At 38.2% G+C, this 24101-nt stretch overlaps 1 protein-coding gene across 5 annotated transcripts in view; it reads right to left on the bottom strand.

Annotated features, from left to right (window-relative positions):
• Positions 1–24101, bottom strand: part of LOC121522462 (transient receptor potential cation channel subfamily M member 2-like) — a 59363-nt gene that overhangs the window by 16136 nt on the left and 19126 nt on the right. For 4 of the 5 annotated variants that reach the window (XM_041806885.1, XM_041806889.1, XM_041806887.1 and 1 more), the window contains 18 exons: positions 22369–22549; positions 21144–21307; positions 20890–21070; positions 20724–20785; positions 20446–20646; positions 16757–16859; positions 13590–13711; positions 11859–12233; positions 11632–11781; positions 11412–11541; positions 11166–11311; positions 10906–11018; positions 7042–7140; positions 6598–6817; positions 4353–4471; positions 4127–4259; positions 971–1142; positions 3–183 (listed from right to left, as the gene is read on the bottom strand). In XM_041806885.1, the coding sequence (XP_041662819.1) occupies positions 3–183; positions 971–1142; positions 4127–4259; positions 4353–4471; positions 6598–6817; positions 7042–7140; positions 10906–11018; positions 11166–11311; positions 11412–11541; positions 11632–11781; positions 11859–12233; positions 13590–13711; positions 16757–16859; positions 20446–20646; positions 20724–20785; positions 20890–21070; positions 21144–21307; positions 22369–22549 (2852 nt within the window). The remainder of the gene's footprint in view (positions 1–2; positions 184–970; positions 1143–4126; positions 4260–4352; positions 4472–6597; positions 6818–7041; positions 7141–10905; positions 11019–11165; positions 11312–11411; positions 11542–11631; positions 11782–11858; positions 12234–13589; positions 13712–16756; positions 16860–20445; positions 20647–20723; positions 20786–20889; positions 21071–21143; positions 21308–22368; positions 22550–24101) is intronic. The other variant, XM_041806888.1, reaches the window with a different exon arrangement.

The raw sequence follows: 24101 nt of genomic DNA, 5'->3' as shown, positions 1-24101 counted from the left end.
ACTTGAAGATTGCAATTAGCAGGTTGAGCAGCAGTATGTTAGCAAAGAGCAGGTAAACACAAAGCATGATGATGGTGAGCCACTCAGGAAAAGCTGGCGTTTGGTCTTCATTCAGGACGGGACACTTTGGCTTCACAGGATCTGAGCCGTTCATGGTGCAAGCGTCTATATCGAACGCAGCATCTGCACAAGGAAAACAGATTATTGTCAGCTTTTAACCATCCTCAGGCCCTCCTTTAAAAAAATCACACTCTCCCTCTAAAGCCCTTTTAGGACATTGGATATATTTAGAAATATTAAACATGAAAGAAAAAAAATCAAATTTTTGGTCCTTAACTCCAGTCCTCATCATGTATAGCAAATGTGAATAAATGTTCATAATTTCAATTTTTCACCAGACTCTGACATCCATAGAAAACACCCAAAGTAGTTTTAGTTGAAATAATTCCACTGGCATACAGTCACTGATATATCCTATCAGTTCAAACAAGGTCATTATCTCCCACAAAGCCTCTCTGCAAACATTGAAAAATGTTGAAATTTGTCAACATCTTTTTGGTGTGCACATATTTTTACCTTTGAATGACTGAATTACAGAGTTATTAACAGGATTTCTTATTTCTCATTGCAGTGGCAGTAAAATGAAAATAAGCGGTTTTAATGGTAGTCAATGAAGCCTAAAAGGGCTTTAAGAGGGAGAGTGTGGGTTTTTTGTCTACACAGTGGAAAATTCTGTCAACACAGTGTGGATAATGAAATTTCAAAAATTCATGAAAAAATGAACATCTTTGTCAAATTATTATCATCTTAGTATGATAACTGCCAAAGTAAGAGCAAAAACTAAAATCAAAAAACCTTAAAGGGCTCTAGGAGGGCCTGAGGGTTAAACTACTTACAGTCATGTGTTAACTTCATAATAATACAGTTTCAACAACAAAGATGGGAATACTGTCATTCAGTCTCCACTCACTATCGATATTTGTGGGAAAATCTCCAAATATGATGAGGTATGGCTCATAAACTGCTCCACGGACAATCCAGTCCAGCCGACTGTCGTTGTCGATGAGGATGCCTTGTTTGGCCACACCATACGCCACCACCCAGATGGTCAGCAGTAACATGAAGAAGAACGTATCTATCATCTAGGGGGGAATTAACATCAGAAACAACCCAAATACACAGCAAAGTTAGCATATGTGAAAACTGAATGGACTATCAGGAGGTAATTTGTAAAAACTACATGACTCTTGACATTTTAAAACCTAAAAAAGCTTGAAAATCAAACATTTTAGTCTACAAAACACTCCACAGATATGACAGATCATACATTTTTCATGAGAAGTTTCCTCCTAAGACCCTGCATGCACATATGAGGACATTACCTCCTTGCCTTCTAAAAACATAATTGCAATATTCTTCTAATAGAATTTGTGAGAAAATTTTCTATACTGTCCATTGAGGTTTAAATTATTCATCTGAAATACTGGGAGAATTTGCTATCAAATTTTCAGGAATTTACATTGTGAATTTTGTAAAATCTTGGAACATTTCCAGAATTTCTATGGAAAATTTTGGATATTTTTAAGAGCTTCTTTGGAAGTATTTTTTTTTAATTGAGGGAATTTGATTGGGAATTGGGAAATGAGGTGTCCTTTAAAATTTCTAGAATTTAATGGAATTTTCAGGGAAATAGTTGGCATATTTGGGTGAATTTTCCACCATTTTTCATGGAATTTTGGGAAATAAATTTGTAAGTTCGGGGAAATGTTTCTTGAGAATTTTCCAGGAAGGTAAAAAAGAACTTGGGGGTGGGGGGGAATTTTTCATTAAAATTTAGGCTTTATGATAAAATTTCATTGATACATTTGAGGATTATTTAAAGAAATTTAGGGGTGTTTTTTATGCAACACTTTATTATTAAAAAACAAAAATAATAATAACGTATTTTCAGAAATTTTCACAGATATTTTAGGAAGTTTCTTTGGAATTTTGGGAATTTTTAAAAAAAAATATTTTTTATTGATTTTCCAGACTTTTTAATACAGGGGAAAGAATTTAAAACAATATTTTCTAACAAATTACATGTTCATCCCTTAAAAAAAAAGGAGCAAAAAGAGCAAACGAACTTTCTTGAACTCGAAAACCCTGTTCCCTCCCCTACCCACCCACTCAACCCACCCTACCCACAAGAGTACAGGCAACGCGGTTGTGATAAGACAGACTGGAAAAAGAATTTAAAAAAATAGTAATAATAATAATAAAAATAAAATAAAATAAAATAAAATGATACAAAAATAATAATAATAAGGCTTATGTGTACATACATAAATACGCATAAACGGGGGAGAGAAAAAAAAAGGGGGGGGGCAGTACTTTACTCATCATTTAAAGGTACCTGAAGAGAGTCAAAGAAATCCAGAAAAGGACTCCATGTCTCAAGAAAAGCCTGACTAGATCCTTTAAAAGTGTATTTGATTCTTTCTAGCTTTAAGAAATACATTACATCTTTTATCCATTGAGAAAATGATGGGGGGGCACTCTGTTTCCACTTCAAAAGGATCAGATGCCTTGCAAGAAGCGTAGTAAAAGCTATGACCACATGTATTCTATTATGTAAGGGAGTACGAGGTTCCTTTGTTACTAAGCCGAAGAGGGCACAGACTGGGTTGGGGTCAAACTGAATTTCAAACATCTCACTAAGGGCTTTAAAAATACTTATCCAAAAGTTGGACAGCTTTGGGCACAGCCAAAACATGTGCATTCAATCTGCTGGTCGGCCGCTACATCGGGGGCACAACGGATTAACATTAGGGTAATTTTGGGAATTTTTTGTTGATTTTGGACTTCATTTGTGGTCAAAAGTAATTCCAGTTCAAAGTCAAGGCGGAGCTTTCAAACTTAAGGGGTCTAAATTATCCTGATTAAGTGGGAGAAAGAGAAATAGGATGAGTGGCAAAAGTGGCAAAAACGTCTTAAAGTAGCAATAACAATAAGTTTAAGGTGGCAAAAAAATGGTCAAAAAGCAGCAAAAATAGGTGAAAAGGGGTGAAAAGTGGACAAATGGTCAGAAAGTAGCAAAAATGGGTGAGAAGCCATATAAAAAATGATTTACAGGTGACAAAAAATGGTCCAAAATTGGCAAAGATGTGGCAAAAATATGAGTGACAAGTGACTAAAACGGGCAAAAGATGAAAAGTGGAAAAAATGGTACAAAAGGACATAGGTGGCAAAAATGGGCAAAAAATAGGATAAAAAGGGGTATTTAATGGCAAAAGGTAGCTTAGATGGGTGAAAAGTGTCAAAAAATTGTGACAAAAGGTAAAAATGGGATAAAGCTGGAATAAATGGGGAATAAGTGTCAAAAAGAAGTTGCAAAATGGCAAAAAAAATAGGAAGAAAGGGGATATACAGAGTATTGTTTGTGGATTGTTATTTTGAGTAAATTCAGGAAATTTATTTGTAATTTTTGGGAAACATTATTTGACTTATCTGGGAAAACTTTGCATCAAAACTTAAAGGACATTTATTTTTCAACTGAGGGAATTTGACTGGGTCAGATCAGAGTGCTGTCCGTTTGTATTGTCCGATGAATTAATATTGTATAATCTGACAAATTTACGCATTAACAGAGTCGGCAGTTTTCTGCCAGCATGGCTGGCTCTTGCTGTGGCGACAGTGTTGCTTCTGGCCTAGATGATTGCTTTAAACTCCTCATATTTTTGAAGAATGACTGTCTGTTCCTCCATTGAGAAAGACGCTGCTCTGCAGGGTTTCTCCATGTTTGCGATTGGTCAGGCACTGCAAACACCACCCCTTTTATGTGAGCGTGCACTGATCCAGATTGGAAAACCCTGGCTGCAGTTACCGAGCTGATAACCAGCTTCGTCGTACAGCTGATCCAGATTGCGAATGTCTTGTTAAGTCAATCAAGCAAGCAGAGAGATATCCCGGCGTGTTAATCCAGCTTCGTCATACAGGCCTCAGATGGAGACCCAGTGAAGCAGAAGCTCCTTTTCTGTACCAGATAAAAGGTGTTTTGGAGCATGCTAGTTATTTTGTGCTCTGCTGTTGCTCTCACATTGCATCAGGTCATCCGTCATTTTATATTTAAATGTAACCCTCTCACCATCCTCTTGACAATGATGATTTTTGGTCCCAGGGTTTTGTTGATAGTGAAGATGGCCATGAGACGGAGACAGAACACCACAAAGTCGATGCAGAGGACAATTTTACCCGCATAGAAGAGTGGAGATGTCAGCCTGAGAAAGATCACATGATGATTTATGTACAACCCCTCAGGATGAAGAACACTCCGAGTATTAAACAGATCATCTGGGACTGAAGAAACTTACCGGAAAGCAAGTCCAATGATAAAGAGGATGATAGACAGAACATCTAAGATATTCCAGGCGTCATTTATGTAGATCCTGGCTTTTTTTCGAAACCCAAAACCATCAGGATCATGAAACAGCTGAGATGGAAAAAGAGCCATTAGAAATCTGCAGGACTAGGAGATGTAAAGACTGATTTAATTTCTTAAAGAGCCTGTAAAGTGAAATCCAAAATGCGTGTCTTAACACTCTAGAAATGTTGGAATCTGGTTGTTGTAAACATGTGAAAACACTGAGATCTACATGTGTCTGAATTCTGGATTTAGACCGTTAGAAAGTTTTTCAACTCTTTCCTGGCTGGGTTTCATGTGGGCGGGGCAAATATGAGGACTGGTGATGTCACTGACTCAAAGTGGGGAATGACCCCGCCCCTCTAACACTACAATTTAAAATCACAAAGCAGTTCATCTCAGTCCAGTCTGTTGTTAGCTGATGTCACTGCCTTTATTGAAAGTTAACAGTCAGTTAAATGCTGTTTTTTCTTCATTGTGAGGTAAATTTACCAAATCTATCAGCCACAGTGGTTTATGGATCATTAAAGCATCAGAACAGAGATTTGAGACAGAATAGGGACTTTGTCTCTTATCTGGACCAGTGCCAGGCAGCTGTGCTCTGATCATGAGGTCAACATAAGGTCATGGGGCGGGGCTAATAGCATGAGAACTTTCCTCCAATCGGATTGTAGCATTTTTTAAATCTGAGAGGATTGTATTTCTTCTGAGTGGGCGTGGCTTCAGCCCATTCAACAGACACGCCCACACCTTCCTGGAGCAGATTTTCATGCATCATTTTTCATGATTTTGTAGCTTAATTTCATAAACTTCAAGATGGTGTATTTGACTGAAATTTGACCTGGAGGTTCATAAAACAGTGAGTTGTCATACAACAAACTTAAAAAACAGATTTATTTTCACTCTACAGGGTCTTTAAAGAGCCTCCATAATGTCCTAAACAGCTGAACATTTTATAAGCACATTCCTTTTGTAGTTTATCAGCAAAAATAACTCAGAATGGATTTTATAATGAGTACGTCTGCGACTACTTTAAGTTGAGGATTCATCTTTCTAGGATGCTTAAGTAAGGACTTGAGGCATCAGGAAATGTATGAGGGCGTGAACTAAGTATGCATCAGGAAGTCAAACGTTACAACAAATCGTTGGATTTCCTAATGAAGGCTTGATGCTGAGACTAAACGATATCTTTCTACACATTAGCCAATGGACAAAGTTTTTTGTCTTGTATAATCAGTGTTTGAGGTAATGCATTACAAAGTAATCCGTTAGAGTACTCAGATTACTTTTTTGTTGTAATGAGTAACATAACGCGTTATTTTTACAATTCAAGTAATCCCATTATTAGTTACATTTTCATGAAAGTAATCTGTTACTGAAAGAAAAATCCCAAATTTCCTCTCTCTTCTATGGCTTCAAAAAGAGAGAAAGAAAAAGTAAGCTCCTTGTAGCATCTGCTCTGTTTGTCCTTCTCTCTTCCTGTAGTCACGTTGGCATGTAGTGCCGTGCCAGAGGAAGGTAAACATTCTGCGCCATTACGCGCGCATTGTTAGCTTGTTGAACTAGCAAGGTGTCAGAGAGGACAGCAGGCCACTGTGGAATTATCCCCATTATGATGGATTTTTGGATAAAAGGGACAAGAACAGCATCCTGGTGAAGTCGAAAAGCTCAGTTTGCTTTCATTGAATCACCTGTGCAGCTGTTCCAATTACACGCTGTTATTACGCACAGCATTGGAGTGATTCTGTCCTGATCGTGAGCATGTTAAATAGCGGTAAAGGTTTTCCTGTCTGTTAGCGGTGTTCTCAGGCAGCAGAGATACAGATCATGGGCTGTAAATTAGGCTGTACGTTGGCATTAGAATCTGCACATTCAAATGCAGCCGTGTGGTTGTTATCTGTCGTTTTTACAACCATCAAGTGGTATGAGTGGCTAAAGGGTTTTAATATTTGGTAATGAAATACACTCTAACGCATTAGTTTTAGAAGTAGGTAATGCAGTAACGTAACAAATGACTTCTCTCAGTATGTAACACAGTAATCTAATGAGTTAGTTTCAAAAGTAATGCTAGCCAACACTGGATATAATACAGCTAAACCACAAACTGATGATAAAACATGTTCATAAAGCAGCTGTAGATTCAGTCTATGTGTATTCTTCCTTTCATATGTGTAAGTGCAGCTGCACCGACTCACCTGCCTGACCTCCTCACACACCAGAGACAGCAGCCAGATGTAAAGCAGCAGCTCTGCAGGAGACGGTGTCACCTGGAAGTCGATCATCAGCACCACAGCAAACAGGAAGAGGAAGGCAAAATAAGACACGATGTTCCAGTAAAACTTGACCTGTGGAGCGCTGTACAGGCAGAAGAGTTTGGACCAGCTGTCCAGGATCTTCTGACGCTGTGGTCCATCACTGCAGACAAAAAAAAAGTCACTCAGGTCATCTTTGGCTGTTCAGTTTATCTCAGATAACATTCAGGACTCTTAATGTTGCTCACACATAAATGACAAGAGAGGATGGCAAAAAGAGTTTGAGATAGACTTGTGTAAAGCCATTCAGAGTTAGGAAGAGGATATGGAGTCAGAATGAATTTAGGCTTTTATTATAATTCAATAAAGATGCAACTGTCTACTTACAGACGACGAGTATTTACTCGAAGCACACCTCCTGTCACATTCTCCACCGTTTTGATCTCCTCGTTCTTCTGGTGTTCTCTCTGAATGACTTCATCACGTCTGAGAAGAATCACAGATCATTAAGGGAACGTCATACAGAGCATGAAAAGAGTAGCAAAAGGTGTAGCACAAATACATAAATAGATATGCATGAAATCATAAAAAAAACAATACAGAAGCAATATAATATGTTATCATTAACAAGAACAAGGGTCATTCATATTAAACAAAGACAACTGAAAACATAGATCCTGATCTCACTAAGTGGTCGTGATAATTAAAATCTTTATTTAAAGCTGTGACTCCCAGCCTGGGGTCCAGGCACCTGTAGGGGGAGTGCCAAAGATCTGATTATGATTAGAAATATAGTATATACCAGCATATTAGGGCTGTCAAAAAAGATTGAAAAATCAAGGTAAGAAATTTTTTACAAACTCAGAATTTCAGAGTTTTAAAAAGTTGGAAATGTAAAGGAAAAACTGTTTTAAAAAGTCTACAGCTTTAAGATTAGAGACTAGAAAACTTCAAGTATTTAAAGTGCTGAATTGACATTTGTTCCAATGAAAAAATGTACAAGAAACCACCTAAAACAGTGGCTAGATGTTCAACTTTTGACTTAATGATCTCAAAAATCAGACGTTTTGGTTCACGCTCATTTACGACTTTTAAAGACCCTGTAAAGTGAAAATAAATCTGTATTTAGGTTTGTTGTATGACAGGTCACTGTGTTATGAACCCCCAGGTCAAGTTTCAGTCAAATAAAACATCTCTAAGTTTATCCACCTTATTCCTATCCCCCATGATTCTTTGCGTGAAATATGGACGCAACTTCCGTTCCGTTCTATCTAAATGGGACTTTGCATAGAAACAAGATGCTGAAAGTGATTGTTAGAGCAATTTCTATACTAAAATATGTCAACTTCAAGTACTTCACCTCAAACGGGATAGCATTATTTCTCTGCCCTCTACCAAAGAGTACAAAGTGACAACAAATACTCAGATGACGTAGACAAGCATATTTAGCTAACTTTATTAGCTTCATATCAGTATAGAAAGAGACGCTCACGTGTTGTTAAACGAGTTTGGACACCACCTTCAGATAACATTTCTAGTTTGTGGGGCTGCTAAAATATTAATTTCACAAACTAATGCCTCTTAAAGTGTGGGAATTACATTCATAAAACCAAATAATCCAAATATTTAACTTTGTTACATTATTGGTACCATGAACGAAGCAACAGGTACTGAGCATTGTAGAAAATATTATTTAAAACTTTCAGCTCATATTAATTACCTCCGTCAAGGAGGTTATGTGATCGGGTGGGTTTTTTAGTATGTTAGTTTGTTAGCTTGTTAGCAACATAGCTCAGAAAGTTCTGGATGGATTTTGATGAAATTTTCAGGAAATGTTAGAAGTGGCATAAGGGAGAACTGATTAGATTTTGGGACTGATCCGGATCACCGTCTGGATCCAGAAATTTTTTAAAGGACTCTGTACTATTGGGAGATAGGGCGAATGGCGGAGGTCTGCGCTGTTAAAACTTTACACCAGGAGATGGCAGACATGAGTAACTTCAATCCCAGCAGCATTTTTGGGTGTTTCTATTCAAAGTTTTGGAGTTTATAGAGTTTGAAAGACGTACGCCCAGTTGAGGAGACGAGTCGGAGTGTAACAGAGAGAAAGACAGGGAATTGTAGCGAGAATACTCACAATGCTGGGAGGAATAGAGGCTTATTCACTCTCTGACATGACAGTGCATTTTGAGGTTTTTATTTTTATTTTTTTTAATTTTTGTCATTATGAAGTTTGTTCAAAAACATTTGAATTATGCTCTAATGGCTGATGACTTGAAAAAATATTCTGTCATTTGCATTAATATTTAGGAAAATTAGAGAAAAATATCATTTGCATAATAATGTGGAACGCGGTGTATGTTGACCTCATGATCAGAGCACAGCTGCCTGGCTCTGGTCCAGAGAAGAGACAAAGTCCTTATTCTGTCTCAAATCTCTGTTCTGATGCTTTCAATGATCCATAGACCACTGTGGCTGATAGATTTGGTAAATTTACCTCACAATGAAGAAAAAACAGCATTTAACTGACTGTTAACTTTCAATAAAGGCAGAGACATCAGCTAACAACAGACTGGACTGAGATGAACTGCTCTGGGATTTTAGATTGTAGTGTTAGAGGGGCGGGGCCATTCCTTACTGTGGGCTGATGACATCATCAGCCCATATATTAGCCCCGCCCACATGAAACCCAGCCAAAAAAACGTTCTAAGAGTCTAAATCCAGAATTCAGACACATGTAGATCTCAGTGTTTTCACATGTTTACAGCAACCAGATTCCAACATATCTAGAGTGCTGAGACACAATCTTAGGATTTCACTTTACAGGGTCTTTAATGACAAAAAAAAGCTTTTCATCTCATAACATTAACAACTTTTTTAACTTGAAAACATCATGTATTTTGCTTGAAAATTAAAATATCCTCCTTATTTATTTTAATCCAGGGTGGCCCAAATACAATGTCATAATAATGGGCAGTTAATTTATAAATACAATACAATACAATACAATAACTTTATTCTGTCTATTTATTTTATTTATTAATCTCAGGCAGAAATTGTTTCATTTGTCTTCAACTTACTAGAATATCATCAACATAAACAGTTTATAACCAGTCTATTGTTCTGTGTTTATGACAGATACCATCCATCTGACCTGTATCACTGATTTCTGTTTAATTTCACAGATCCGATAGGATGCATGGTTGTTATGCAAATGTGGTTAATGCCCTAAGAGCTAGGAGACATTTGATTGATTTAATTGTTTCACATTTTATCATACATTCAGCACTTTTCTTTTTTTTAAGTGTGTTAGGCAGTTGTAGCTCAGTAGCTCTAACACTGCAGTTTAACTGAGCCAGGATCTGTACAGTCCCCTGCAGAGAGAACTTCAGTGTTGTAAGAGCAATTACATGTAGCCCAGCGTTCTTCAAGCCTGCTCAACCAAAGAGCCAAATTGTTGAAAAATTGTCATGATCTAAGTGGTGAAAAGTGGCAAAAACAACTATAAGAAGCAAAAAAAAAAAAAAAAAGTAAAATAAGGCAAGAATGGTCAAAAAGCAGCAAAAATGGACGAAAAGGGGTGAAAAATGGGGGGGGGGGGGGACAGAAAGTAGCAAAAATGGATGATAAGTGACAAAAAAAGGAGTTAAAAGTGGCAAAAAATGGTCCAAAAGTGGCAAAAACATGGCAACAGAAGAGTGAAAAGTGACTAAAATGTGCAAAAGGCAGTCAAGAGTGGGAAAAATGGGGGAAAAAAAGAATAAATGGTATTTAATGGCAAAAGGATGCTTAACTGGGCAAAAAAATGTGAAAGGGGCAAAAATGGGAACAAAGTGGCAAAAAGAAGTTTCAAAAATGGGCAAAAATGGGAAAAAGGGGTATTCAATAGCAAAAGGTAGCTTTAATGGGCAAGAAGTGGCAAGAAATGGTGAAAAGGGGCAAAAAAAGGAAACAAGTGGTTTTTTAATGGCAAAATGTAGCATAAATGGGCAAAAAGGGCAAAAAAAGGGCAAAAATTGGAAAAAAAGTGGAAATAATAGGGAAAAAGTAGGAAAAAGTTTCCTTACAAGTTCTCCTTTTTTAAGGTTTTCTGGGGCAATAGTATCTAAAATTAAGACATAAAAGAGCCGCAAATCATCACAAAAGAGCTACATGTCACTCCAGAGCCACACGCTGAGTATCACTGATGTTGCCCCTGAGAAAAGGAAAGGCTGACAGGAACTTTATCCCCTTTGTAGCTTTAAAACTCACCTGAAAACCAGGAATTTGGTGTAAATCAGAGGGAAGAAGACCATGCAGATGAGCACTCTCCACACAGAGTTGTCCACTGAAAGTTCACCACACCAGATCTGAGTCAGAAGAGCCTAAAGATGGACATGTTTGAAGTCAGACAAAACTATTTCAAAGGAGGATATCTCATGGAAATGACTGAAACCTTTTCTCGAGTCTTTAGATTTCTGAACAAACTGTTGAAACTGTTTGAATACCCAACAGGTAACGCTGCAGTTTACCTGAACACCTGACTGAGCCACAAAGCTTTTATCATCGGCCTCCAGTGCCAACCTCAGGCACGTCGTCCTTCCCCAGTAAGGTGAAGAACGAACCAACAACTTCTGAGCCCGCTCTTCATCATTTTTGTTGCACTCAGTGAACACACCTGGACACACAAACACAACCCATGTACATGATTACAAACCTTCTAAAATCCCTTCATTTTGCATTAGAAACAGCTCCTCATACATCATGCTGTATTTTACCTATGGCTTGTTTCTCATAGTGATTAGCAAGCTCTCTCATGGCTTCTGCCTCGTCTGCATCACTGCCCTCCTCTGCCATTTTCTTCAGGATCTTAGTAGCGGCCAGAGCTGCAGACATGCAGTCTCTACACTGCACACAAACACAAAGATGCAACAAATTCCACACACAACACAGCAGGTAGAATCTCTCAAGAGTCTGTCTGTATGAGGTTAAGATCACCTGCTCCCAGGCTATTTCAGCCAGCTCCTTGTTGTTCTGAAAGACAGCCCAGAGGAAAAGATCTCTGCCAAAGTCCCTCTGAGGTTCATCATGTGGAGACTCTGACTCAGCCTGAGATTTAGACAGCTGGAGAAAATTGAAGAAATGTTGCTTTAAATGGGAAGGTTATGACTCAAGCAGGAACCTTAAAAATACTTGAAAGCGTAAAACGTAAAACACAGACTCACTGATGCAGATGTATCCTCCATGATCATTTTAAAGTGGCACATCCTGGAGGATGGAGGGTAAATGGGCTGAGTGAAGCTGCCCAGCAGGTGGCGCACCTCCTCAGACACATGAGTCATAGAGATGGTCTCTCCCTGCCCTTGGAGGGGCCTGTCCCCTCTGTCTGGCGCTCTCCTCCTGCTACGGCGAGCTTTGTCAACCCGTTTGGCCAGTTTGCGGAGAAAGAAGCAGGCAGGCATCTGTTTGTAGAGCTCGCTGAGGGTTTCCTCTTTCTGCAGGAAATCTCTAAGACTCACACCGTTCTCCAGCAGCAGACTCACAAACTGAGGCTTGTTGCCAACCAGGGCTGAGAACATAGCCCAGTGGAGGTCGCTGGACTGCAGGGAAACAGGCCAGAGCAACGGAAATCAGTGAGCATCCCAGCAAAAACCTTTAGATTTTCAAAATAAAACAGCTGGGAAGCTGAGATGCTGGAGAGGAAGATTAGCAGAGGGCGGAGCTTTCTAGCTTTCAAGTGGGGAGGGCCAACCAAACCTGGGGGCGGTGCTAATTCCCCACATGACATCATGAGGGGAAATTCTGAGAACAGATTGTTTCAGCACACATTTTCTGAAGGGGGGGGGGGGGTGTCCTGGTTCTTTAGGGGCTTGTGGACAGACCAGGGACACATATTTTTGTTAGAAAAGCCTGAAAAAGTTTTTTTTGCATAATATGTCCACTTTAGAGTAAATATGAATGCAGACTGTGTAAAATGGTCCCTAATGATCACTAAACTTTATTCAAAAATGAAATAGGGACACACAACTAAATCAATTTTTCATAGTAAATGCAGAGAGATAAAATATTTTAAATATTTGTTATTTATTTATCCAGACCCTCCCTTACCTGGTGGTGCAACCAAGGTTGTCATAGTTAACTAAAACTAACTAAATAACAAAAATTAAATCTAAAAATCATTTTTGTAAACTGAAACTAAATATAAACTGAGCTTCAAAAAAAGAAAACTAACTAAAACTAAATTATGTGCTTAGAAAACTCACTAAAACAAAATTAAATTAAATTAAAGAGAATTTTTCCTTATCTTTATTCTTTGACACAGCATAGTGACTGACATGTATGCCCAAGTCTGGAGAAATTAAAATCCCCTGATTTGATTGGAGAAGACCTCACACAGTGGTAATGGTAACAAAAAACCCCCAGAAATATTCTAACCGTGGTGCCAACTATAAAATATAAAATAGTCAAATATTTCATGAACTGACTAACAGGTTTTTGCTGCAAATATAAAACTAAAAGAGTCAACTTTAAACTCAGTATTCTTGCATTTTAATTTCAGAAATTGATAACTGTGGTGCATACATGATCACTCCCTATCTGTTAACTGCTTGTTGTTGCTTTTTATTTATTCATGTATTTTTTTGTTTTGTTTTTTGGCTGGTTAGCAAATGCCTTTATGTTAAGTTTATTTCTTCTGTTAAGTCTTAATAAATAACTCTGAGACTTGTGGCAGACATGTATGCTGGATATACAAGGGAATGAGACTCAGTTTGTCATGTTTTGCCAACTCTCAATAAAAAGATAATCACAAAAAAAACCTCAGTGTTCTTGCATTAAACATATAAATATATATATATATATATATATAGCCTTTAAGAATCAGTATGGAAAAAGGTGATAAGCCATAGAATTATTATTGGTTTTCTCCATATCGCCCTCCCCCTGAGTGACGCCACCTTCCACTGGTTCTCCTCAGTGAAGATCTCCGTCTCAGCGATGTCAACTCGGTTCCAGGCTATAGCCAGCTCCAGCTGCCTCTTCCAGCTCTCGATTCCCAGAGACTCACTGATCCTCGAAGCTGAGGGGAGAATTTATGTTACTAACTAAATCTACCAACTAAATCTCTTTGGTCAACAAAATGACTGACTGCTGGGGAACAAAGCCTTTCTGATACAAGACTCTCCTCTGTTAAGCTTTGTCTTAGCATATATTACATAACAAAGATCATATTCTATATATTCTACAATGGTCTAGAGCATGGGTGTCAAACTCAAAGGGGGCCAAATCTGGCCCATTGTACGATTATATCCGGCCCACGAGATCATATCATATTTATATTATTACTGGCCCACCAGTATGAGGTCTGCAGATTTCCTCCAGTATAAAAAATAAAACTTCAACTTGATAATTTAAAATATCCTTGTTAAGCCATAAAAATCTGAAAAAGTAAAGAGTAAGAAAAATTAGATAAAAAGTCAACAACGTGGTGGGAAAAAAAATAATTTGTGTTTTATTTCATATTTTCAATTTTGCATCTCAAGGTTATGACTCAAACTTATGATTTTGACTTTTCATTTCGTACTTTGACCTTTTCAACTCAGAATTTGGACTTTATATGTCACATTTTTATCTTATAAATTCCCAATTTTAAAATTTAAGTCATACTTTGACCTTTTCAACTCCTTACTTTGGCTTTTTAATCCCATATTTTGACTTTCAAACACATGATTTCAATTTTTTTCTCATATTTTGACATTTTAAATTCATAATTTTTACATTTTATATCATATGTTGACCTTTTACACCCTAGTTTTGAATTTAAATAATATTTTTAACCTTTTAAGTCATCATTTTGAATTCTAGCTCATATTTTAACATTTTTAACTTCTGATTTTGGCTTTTTAATCCCATATTTTGACCTATCAGACTCACAATTTAAAATTTTAAGACATAATTGACTTTTAAACTCATGATTTCAAATTTCTATCTCATATTTTGACTTTTCAAACTTATGATTTCAACTTTCTCCTCATATATTTGCTCTTTTAAAACATTACTCTTCTGTTTTTAAAACCGTGCTCTGATCTTACGAACTCATAAGTTGGAATTTTTATCTCTTTGATCCTTTAAACTTATTATTTTACTTTTTTGAATTTATAGATGATTTATCATCAGTGCTGGATTTTTTTCATATTTTATCACTGGTGAAAATAAGGTTGACAGTTTAAGGTTGTGTTGACCCTGTTTGGCCCTCAGGTTAGACCTAAATCCAGAATCTGGCCCCTGCTGTAACTGAGTCTGACACTCCTGGTTTAAGGTGCTAAATCTCTCAGTTACCTTCAGTGACCAAAATTCCTTTTAAATTTCAAAATAATTCCCTGACTTAGTGCTTTGACTCAGCATGACCTCAGGGTTTACACAGCCTTATGCTGTCATTAGCTCGTACATATTTGCAGATCTGTTTATTTTGCCCCCCACACAGCGAAGTTGGCAAAGCAAATCCCCTTTTTTTCTGGTTTATGGGTCTGCGCCTCCCCTGAAGTCCCGTGGCGCCCCCCAAGGGAGGCCCACCTCACACTTTGAAAACCACTGATTTAGAGCACTTTGGCTCCACATACTTTCATAACACTACACACTTAATTGGTTTCATCTGTCTTTATCCAGTTAAGTATGGGGAAGAAGAGGTTTGTAGGAGGCATTAAAAATACAATATATTGCCAAAAGTATTTGCTCACCTGCCTTGACTCGCATATGAATTTAAGTGACATCCCATTCTTAATCCATAGGGTTTAATATGACGTTGGTCCACCCTTTCAAGCTATAACAGCTTCAACTCTTCTGGGAAGGCTTTCCACAAGGTTTAGAGAGTGTGTTTATGGGAATTTTTGACCATTCTTCCAGAAGCACATGTGTGAGGTCACACACTGATGTTGGACCAGAAGGCCTGGCTCTCAGTCTCCACCCTAATTCATCCCAAAGGTGTTCTATGGGGTTGAGGTCAGGACTCTGTGCAGGCCAGTCAAGTTCATCCACACCAAACTCTCTCATCCATGTCTTTATGGACCTTGCTTTGTGCACTGGTGCACAGTCATGTTGGAACAGGAAGGGGCCATCCCCAAACTGTTCCCACAAAGGTGGGAGCATGGAATTGTCCAAAATCTCTTGGTATGCTGAAGCATTCAGAGTTCCTTTGACTGGAACTAAGGGGCCAAGCCCAGCTCCTGAAAAAACAAGCCCACACCATAATCCCCCCCTCCACCAAACTTTACACTTGGCACAATGCAGTCAGACAAGTACCGTTCTCCTGGCAACCACCAAACCCAGACTGGTCCATCAGATTGCCAGATGGGGAGCGCAATTGGTCACTCCAGAGAAGGCGTCTCCACTGCTCCGGAGTCCAGTGGCAGTGGTGATGTATGGCTTGGATGCAGCTGTTACCATGGAAACCCATTCCATGAAGCTCTCTACCACTGTTCTTGAGCTAATCTGAAGGCCACATGAAGTTTGGAGGTCTGTAGCCATTGACTCTGCAGAAAGTTGGCGACCTCTGTGCACTATGCGCCTCAGCATCCGCTGACCCTACTCCGTCATTTTACTTGGCCTACCACTTGGTGGCTGAGTTGCTGTCGTTCCCAATGGCTTCCACTTTGTTATAATACCACTGACAGTTGACTGTGGAATATCTAGGAGCCAGGAAATTTCACCACTGGACTTGTTGCACAGGTGGCATCCTATCACAGCACCACGCTGGAATTCACTGAGCTCCTGAGAGCAACCCATTCTTTCACAAATGTTTGTAGAAACAGTCTGCATGCCTAGGTGATGATTTTATACACCTGTGGCCATGGAGGTGATTGGAACACCTGATTTACATTATTTGGATTGATGAGTGAATACTTTTGGCAATATAGTGTATCAAGTGTGGCTATCAATGTTTCTGTGCAGACAAAAAAGCATTAAAGGGAAAACATCTGCAAGAATATTTGTGTTGCATTTTTATCCCAACATGACAACACAAAATGACAGCTGTAGATTTTATACTTGCAGGAAGTGGTTCTGTCTTTCAAAATAATACTATTTAGTACTTATTCAGTCAGTCCAGTCAGGTATGGAGCGTCTTTACCTTTGAGTAGTGCCTGAAGAATAGCCACATCCACATCGCCGTGATTGTCCTCGCTTATTCTGAAGACTGTCAGCAGGTGAGGAATCCTGATGATGTCCTGAATCTGGATATTACAGCAGACAAAATCAAAAAGACTTAAAACTTCATCTGGAAAACTTTTACATGAGTAACAATGTTTCACGAAGCCAAATTAAGGCAAAATATATTTTTTAAATGCAAAAGAGCAAGGGTGTGGCTTACAGGCTTTAGCACGAAATGTTTTCTCAAATCTTTAAAGTTGGTAAAAAAGTTTGTTGCTGCTGAGTGTAATGATCAATAAATGCAAAAAGAAATCAGTTATAATACATAAATAATTCTTGCAGTCAAAGTGAAAAAGAATCAGACTTTCTTTTACACCACATTATAAAAATACACATTACACTGAAAACTTAAAATTTCTGCATTGTCATTAAAAATACACCTTGAACTCCACATTTTGATTTTAATGTACCTTTTAGAATAAATAGTGTGACTTGTCTACTCTTTCCCTACCGTGTAATCTTATTTAACTTTAAAAACTGAACATTCTAACCTTTTGAGGGCATGAAAGAGAAAATTACTGACATTTCTCAATGGTTTTAGAATGATAAGAACACTTTAGAACAATAATGTTTTTTTAAAATGATGTTAGCTGTAAAGGATGGTTTTATTAACGATGGAACTACGTCATTTATGCCCAAATAAAGCATTGATTTTATAGCCTTTTCACTATAAATGTGTATTTAAAACTGCAAGAAAAAAGGTGTTTTAGCTGTCTTTAAAGCAAAACGTTTCTGGGGACGCATGCCTCTCAGAAATTTGTGTTAAACCCTGGATGTTTCACACTTCTGGTTCTGCGTCTGTTCCTAAACTAGCTAAAACAAAATAAAATTAGACACAAAATATCTTAAATTTTAGTCTTTGACATCAGCATACTGACTGGAATGTGCCTTGAGGAGGGTAACATAATCAGATCTGATTAAAAAAGACTTCACACAACTGTAATTTTATGTCTTGAGTTGTATTCAAATGTCAGCTTTGAGTAAATACAATGAACTCTTTTAAGCCTAATAACTTTAGTAATAGCCAGACTGATGTGCAGAGAGAGAGAGAGAGAGAGAGAGAGAGGGAAGAAAACAGACGCTCAAAGTGAGGCCCCCCCACAATGTTGAGGCCCTACGCGTCCAACATTTCATGTGTTAACATTTTTTAGACTTTTGAAAGATTGATTTAAGACATTTTAATGCCAATTAAGGCCTTGTTTTTAGATTTATGAATTCAATGCTTTTTAAGACCTTTTAAGGATCTGTGGGAACCCTGTAGAATTTTAGGTTGTGGGACATTAGCTGTTGAGAAACCACCAACACTGGCGGTTTGCTTAGAAAGGAAGTGATACAAGATAGGAACAACTTGTCTTGATTTATTTCTGCACTCGTAGAGGAAGTTAAATGACCCAGAGACAACCTCCTAACAACATCTTACTTTTGCAGAAGTAGTGCAGAATCCAGGAATTAGTGTCAGCTAAGGTCAACATCCACACGCCTGTCACTCGGCCTATGAAATACTGTGTTTGAACACTGCAGATATTTTTTATCCAATGATTGATCTTTAATGGAGTTACGCAGCATTTATCCTTGTCCTGTAATCTATAAAAAGAGACCGCACCCTATTCTTGTTCTTCTCTCTGTCGCTCATCTTGAGATGGACAACTAACAAGGGAAGTGGTAACACAGAGGATGACAAAACACCAGGAGTGTCCTACTGAGGTTATTCTTCATTTTTTTTCCACTTTTCTCACTCACCAAACTTGTTAGCTTGTTTTACAGAGTGGAGAGTGTGATGCATGAATATTATCCATATCCATCCATCTTCCTCTGCTTATCCAAGATCAGGTCGCGGGGGCAGCAGCCTAAGCAGGGAAGCCCAGACTTCCCTCTCCCCGGCCACTTCGTCCAGCTCTCCCTGGGGGATCCCGAGGCGTTCCCAGGCCAGCCGAGCGACAAAGTCTCTTCAGCGTGTCCTGGGTCTTCCCCGGGGCCTCCTCCCAGTGGGACCTGCCTGGAACACCTCACCAGGGAGGTGTCCAGGAGGCATCCGGACCAGATGCCTGAGCCACCTCATCTGGTTGGCTCGGGCATCTGGTCCGGATGCCTCCTGGACGCCTCCTATGAAATTTTATGGTCTGACTTGTTCTGACACGGAGACAAAACTATGTAGCTCACAGCCATTGGAGTCAGTACAAGACACCACATCTACGACTCTGCACTTTCTACGTAAAATCATGAGATGTCATATTTTACATGTAGAAAAACAGTCAGAGGGCAGGGAATTTCATATCTAGGGTTAGGGTTGAACACACAGCATGCAGGGCGTTGTCTGACACTAGCATGCAGTTAGGACATGGATTACAGAATCTTTGGTTGCTGTATAGCTGTAGTAATAATGTAAGGTTATACAAATTCCCAAGGCACCATTGAGAACCACTGCTCTATATTGCCTGTTCCAGTTGTGTAGACCAGTAGTTCTCAACCTTAGGTTGGGACCCCCTTAGGGGTCGTGAGACACTGAGAGTGGGTCATCAGATGCCTTAAAAAAAACTAAGAATTTAAATTTTTTAAATAACACTATTGCCACTCTACACCAATTTTACCAAATGTCAACCCTCACTTTTGCCCATTTTAGAACATTTTTGCCACTAAAAACCCATTTTTGTCCATTTTAAACACTTTCTATCACTTTTTTCTGCCTGTTTTTGCCACTTCTAAACCGATTCTTGCCACTTTCTGCTGATTGTTGTCTCTGTTGACCCATTGTTGCCTCTGTCAATCCCTTTTTACAACCCTTTTTGCCCATTTTAACCACAGTTAACCCATTTTTGACAGTTTATATCAAATTTACATCCCATTCCACCAATTTTCCACCAAATTTTGCACTTAAAAGCCATTTGAGCCACTTTTTAATTCCCGCTCACCACTTTTTGCCACTTTTACCCAAAAGTATTCTTTAGAAATCTAATTTCACCACCTTTTCCACATTTATCAACCAATTTTAGCAATTTTTTTTACCCATTTTAATTATGTTTTTAACTTAAGTTATTTTCATTTGAACCAGGCTATTCACTACACAAATGAATAAATAAAGATATTTGTTTCTTTGATAGAAGTGGTTATTATTTAGGTCAAATATAAAATATTGTTTTCACAGCTTAACTTCACAATAGACCATGGCTTTGCTAACCTCCATGGGCCCCCAGTTTGGCTGGGTCCCAGAGACCTCCCCCTTTATCCCCCTTTAAGGGCAGCCTTGTCTGCACTATTGTTGAATATGCATGGCTGTGTTCAACCACCTCCAAATGGGGGTCCCAGTCTCTGGTGCCTTTATTTGGGGGTCTCAGGCTAAAAAGGTTGAGAACCACTAGTGTAGACAGCATGTCTGAATCATGTAAAATTATGAGAACATGCACAGAAAGAGAATATCTCTGACCTTAGTTAATGTTAGCATGCCTGCTGGCAAAATGACAAATAGCGTGCATACTTTTAAAACATCACCGTAATCTTTCCAATCAAGGCTGAGCATGCTGATTGAAGCCCTTGATTCAAACATATTATCCTGTTTTTATGGGAGAAAACATGAGCGAGTAAATTGAATTGGGTTCCAGCTTGTTTACAAACCTTTTTAGTCCACTCTATTATCTTGAGGTCGGTGAATTCTTCATACTCTTGTCCAAAAAACCTCTTCATTAACTGATGGATGTGGGTGATAGTCACCCGGCTCAGCGGCAGCCCAGCTGCCTGGGCGATCACATCTGCTATCCTCCCAGAGCCCTCCAAGATAACACAGGGCGTACCACACAGCATGGCATTATAGATGGTCTAAGAGGGAAAACACATAACTGTCAAACAGGACAGAATAACAGAGATAGAGGAGGGACATTAAACAGATGGCTCACATTCAGAGTGCCCGGCCCTCCATCCAAAACCACACACACTACAGGGATGGTGACTCCACTCTCTGAAGGTTAGACGATAAAAAATCAATATTGAAAGCAGGAAAGATAACGAGGATCAGATTCAAGACATCATCTGAGATGGCTGGCTGCTTCAGATATTTTTAACCTTTGTTTCCAAGGTGCTTTCTTGAAACGCATTTCTCCAGACGACTTCGCAGCTCAATCTCCACGCCGTATTGTCCCTGGGTTCCATCGTCCACCAGTAGGAAATGGGTGTGGTTGTTATCCAGGCAGGACAGTCGGCCCTGGCCCTTGATGTCCATCGGGTAATGCGCTGGAAAACAACCCTGCAGAAAAGGATGAGTAAGATTCATCCAGGAAGAACAACACTTACCAAGTAAGTGAATGTATTTAAAATACCTCTGGATGCACCAGAGTGTCCTTGTTGTGAATGATTCCCCAGGTTGCGACTCCAATAGCCACGATCTGGCTGTGAATAGAGCCACTCAGGGCGTAGTCCCTCACAGCCTGGCCTACGTGCTTCATCACACCTGTGTGTGTTCCACCTGTGATGATCCATGCACCTGTAAACAAAACAGCAGATGTTTAAAAGGTACACATGAACATCCACACAGACACTGCCCATAGAAAACTATTCACACCACTGGATGTTTCGCGCTTTACTGCCTAAATCACAGATGTCAAACTCAAGGCCAAATCTGGTCCGTAGTACAGTTATACCCGGCCCGCAGGATCAGATCATATTTTTATTATAACTGGCCCACTGGTATTAGGTCTGCAGATTTTCTACTGTTTAGTTTGATTATTTTAAAATAACTTTGTGAAATTATAAATATCCGAAAAAGTAAATAGTAAAATATTTAGATAAACCTTTCTACCTTTTATCTAAATATTTTACTATTTACTTTTTCGGATATTTATAGTTTCACAAAGGTCAGAAAAGATCATAATAAATGTTTCATTGCATGTTTCCAATTTTGCATCTCATGATTCTGACTTAAACTTCTGATTTTGACTTTTTTATTTATATCTTTTTATTTTCAATTAATACATTTAATTTTTTATATCATATTTTGACCTTTCAGATTCACAATCTAAAATTCTATGTCTTTTAAACTTATGATTTCTAATTCTACCTCATATTTTGACCTTTAAACTTATGATTTCTAATTCTATCTCATATTTTGACCTTTTAAACGTATGATTTCGACTTTCTATCTGAGATATTTGTCTTTTTGAAACATTATTTTAACTTTTGAATTCTTGTTTTGACCTTTTTTACTAATAAGTTTGATTTTCAATGTCAGATTTTAAGCCCTTAAACTCATCATTTTGACTTTCTTTTCAAAATGATTTATCATTGACCTGATATTTGATTTAGTTAGTCTGTAGTCTTAGCTGTGCATCTGTTTTATTGATCAAAGAATGACCTGGTGAACCCCTCTGTTCTAACCCCACTTTAAATCACTCTCTGAGCACAAAGGAGATGACAGGATTAGAATAAAAGTCAATACACCTTTGACAGCATTAATTTAAGGGGGTCAGCAGAAAACAAAGATAAAACACTTCACTTACACTTCATTTTTAGCCTCTTACACCCCCACCACACACCTAGCAGCCTCACCTGTTGTCTGAGCGACTTTAATGAGACCTCTGTGGAACATGTTCTTTATCCGAGCCTTCAGATTAAAGTTTTTGGCTCCGCCTGTCACTGAGATCAGCAGGTTTGGAGGGGAGAGCTTCCACTGTTCAGTCAGTAGCTGGTACAGGATTTCAGGGCTGGTGTCTGTGGACACTCGAGCGTACTGAGAAAAGACACATACAAAGACACAGAGTTAGGTTTAAGTCATACAGGCACATAACCTAAACTGAACGGTTTATATTGTATATCGTTTTTTTTTTTTTTGCTGATACATAATTTACAATCCTTAGTGGAGGAGATCACCTCAGAAATAAGGAAATTAAAAACGTGGTTTGATAGAAACAAATTATCTTTAAACCTGAACAAAACAAAAATGATGATATATGGGAATGCCAAAACCAATGTAAATGTACATATTCAAATAGATGGTGTTTGCATTAAAGGGTTGATGAAAATAAGTTTCTTGGGGTTATAATTGATGAAAAACTAAACTGGAAATCTCACATTAAACACATACAGTCCAAACTATCAAGGAGCATTGCAGTTTTAAAGCAAAACAAGCTCTGGATCAAAAATCATTACTTATTCTTTATTGTTTACTGGTTTCACCCTACATTAGCTACTGTGCAGAGGAACTACAAAACTACAATACACCCACTAATTATACATCAAAAAAGAGCAATACGGATCATTCACAATGCTGATTATCGTGATCACACCAACTTATTATTCCTACAGTCAAAAACATTAAAACTTTCTGATATTGTTGAATTTCAAACAGCACAAATTATGGTTAGGTCTAAAAATAAGAAATTACCAGAAAATATACAGAGTATGTTCTCTGAAAGAAAATGTAATTATATCTTAAGGCACTGATCATCAACTGGCGGCAATTCAGAAAAGATATTGCAGTTTTAAGAGTATCCTTTGGCTTTACATGTCTGCAGCTGTTAAATCCATCCTATAAACAATGAATATTGAAATAGTTTGAGAATGACTTAACATTTGATCTGTTTTTACTCAAATTTACTGTCATAATTAGTAGATATTTAAAATTAGGGTTGGCACAAGTGTTGCAAAAATGACCAGATAAAGTGATGAAAGAGGTTCAAATGTGGCAAAAATTGGTTAAAGAGGGAAAAATGGGCAAAAAATATCATAGATTGGTTACAAATTACAAAAATAGTTCAAAAAAACAATAAAAATGGATTAAAAAGTGGCAAAAATATAAGAAAAGTGGCAAAAATGGATAAGAGTGGCTCAAGGGGATAAAATATGTGGGAAAAGTGGTTGAAATGGGTTAAAGAAGGGCAAAAATTTAGTTAAAGAGGCAAAAAGGGTTAAATGATTTAATGCTGGTATTAAATCACAATTGAAAATGAATGAAGCAAAGTATAGAAAATCTTATTCAGTGTGCAAGAGATTTATGGCTTGGGAGAAGATTTGATTTTCCGGTCAGGCAATGAGCCGAAGCATCTAGAGAAAGCTACACAGAAATGGTTTAAAGACAACAAGGTGAATGTTCTGCAGAGGCCGAGTCAAAGCCCAGAACTCAATCCAATAGAGAATTAGTGTCTGGACATAAAAGGGCTGTTCACCCCTGATCCCTGATCAACCTGACAGAGCTTGAGCAGTTTATCAAAGAAGAAGGGAGTAAAATTCCAGAGTCCAGATGTCTGAGCCTGACTGAGACCCATCCACACAGACTCATAGCT

Source organism: Cheilinus undulatus, linkage group 15 (genome assembly GCF_018320785.1).
Source record: "Cheilinus undulatus linkage group 15, ASM1832078v1, whole genome shotgun sequence".
NCBI classification, from domain to species: Eukaryota; Metazoa; Chordata; class Actinopteri; order Labriformes; family Labridae; genus Cheilinus; species Cheilinus undulatus.
The sequence above is the reverse complement of the archived record's forward strand: the minus strand, read 5'-3'. Positions and strand labels throughout refer to the sequence as shown.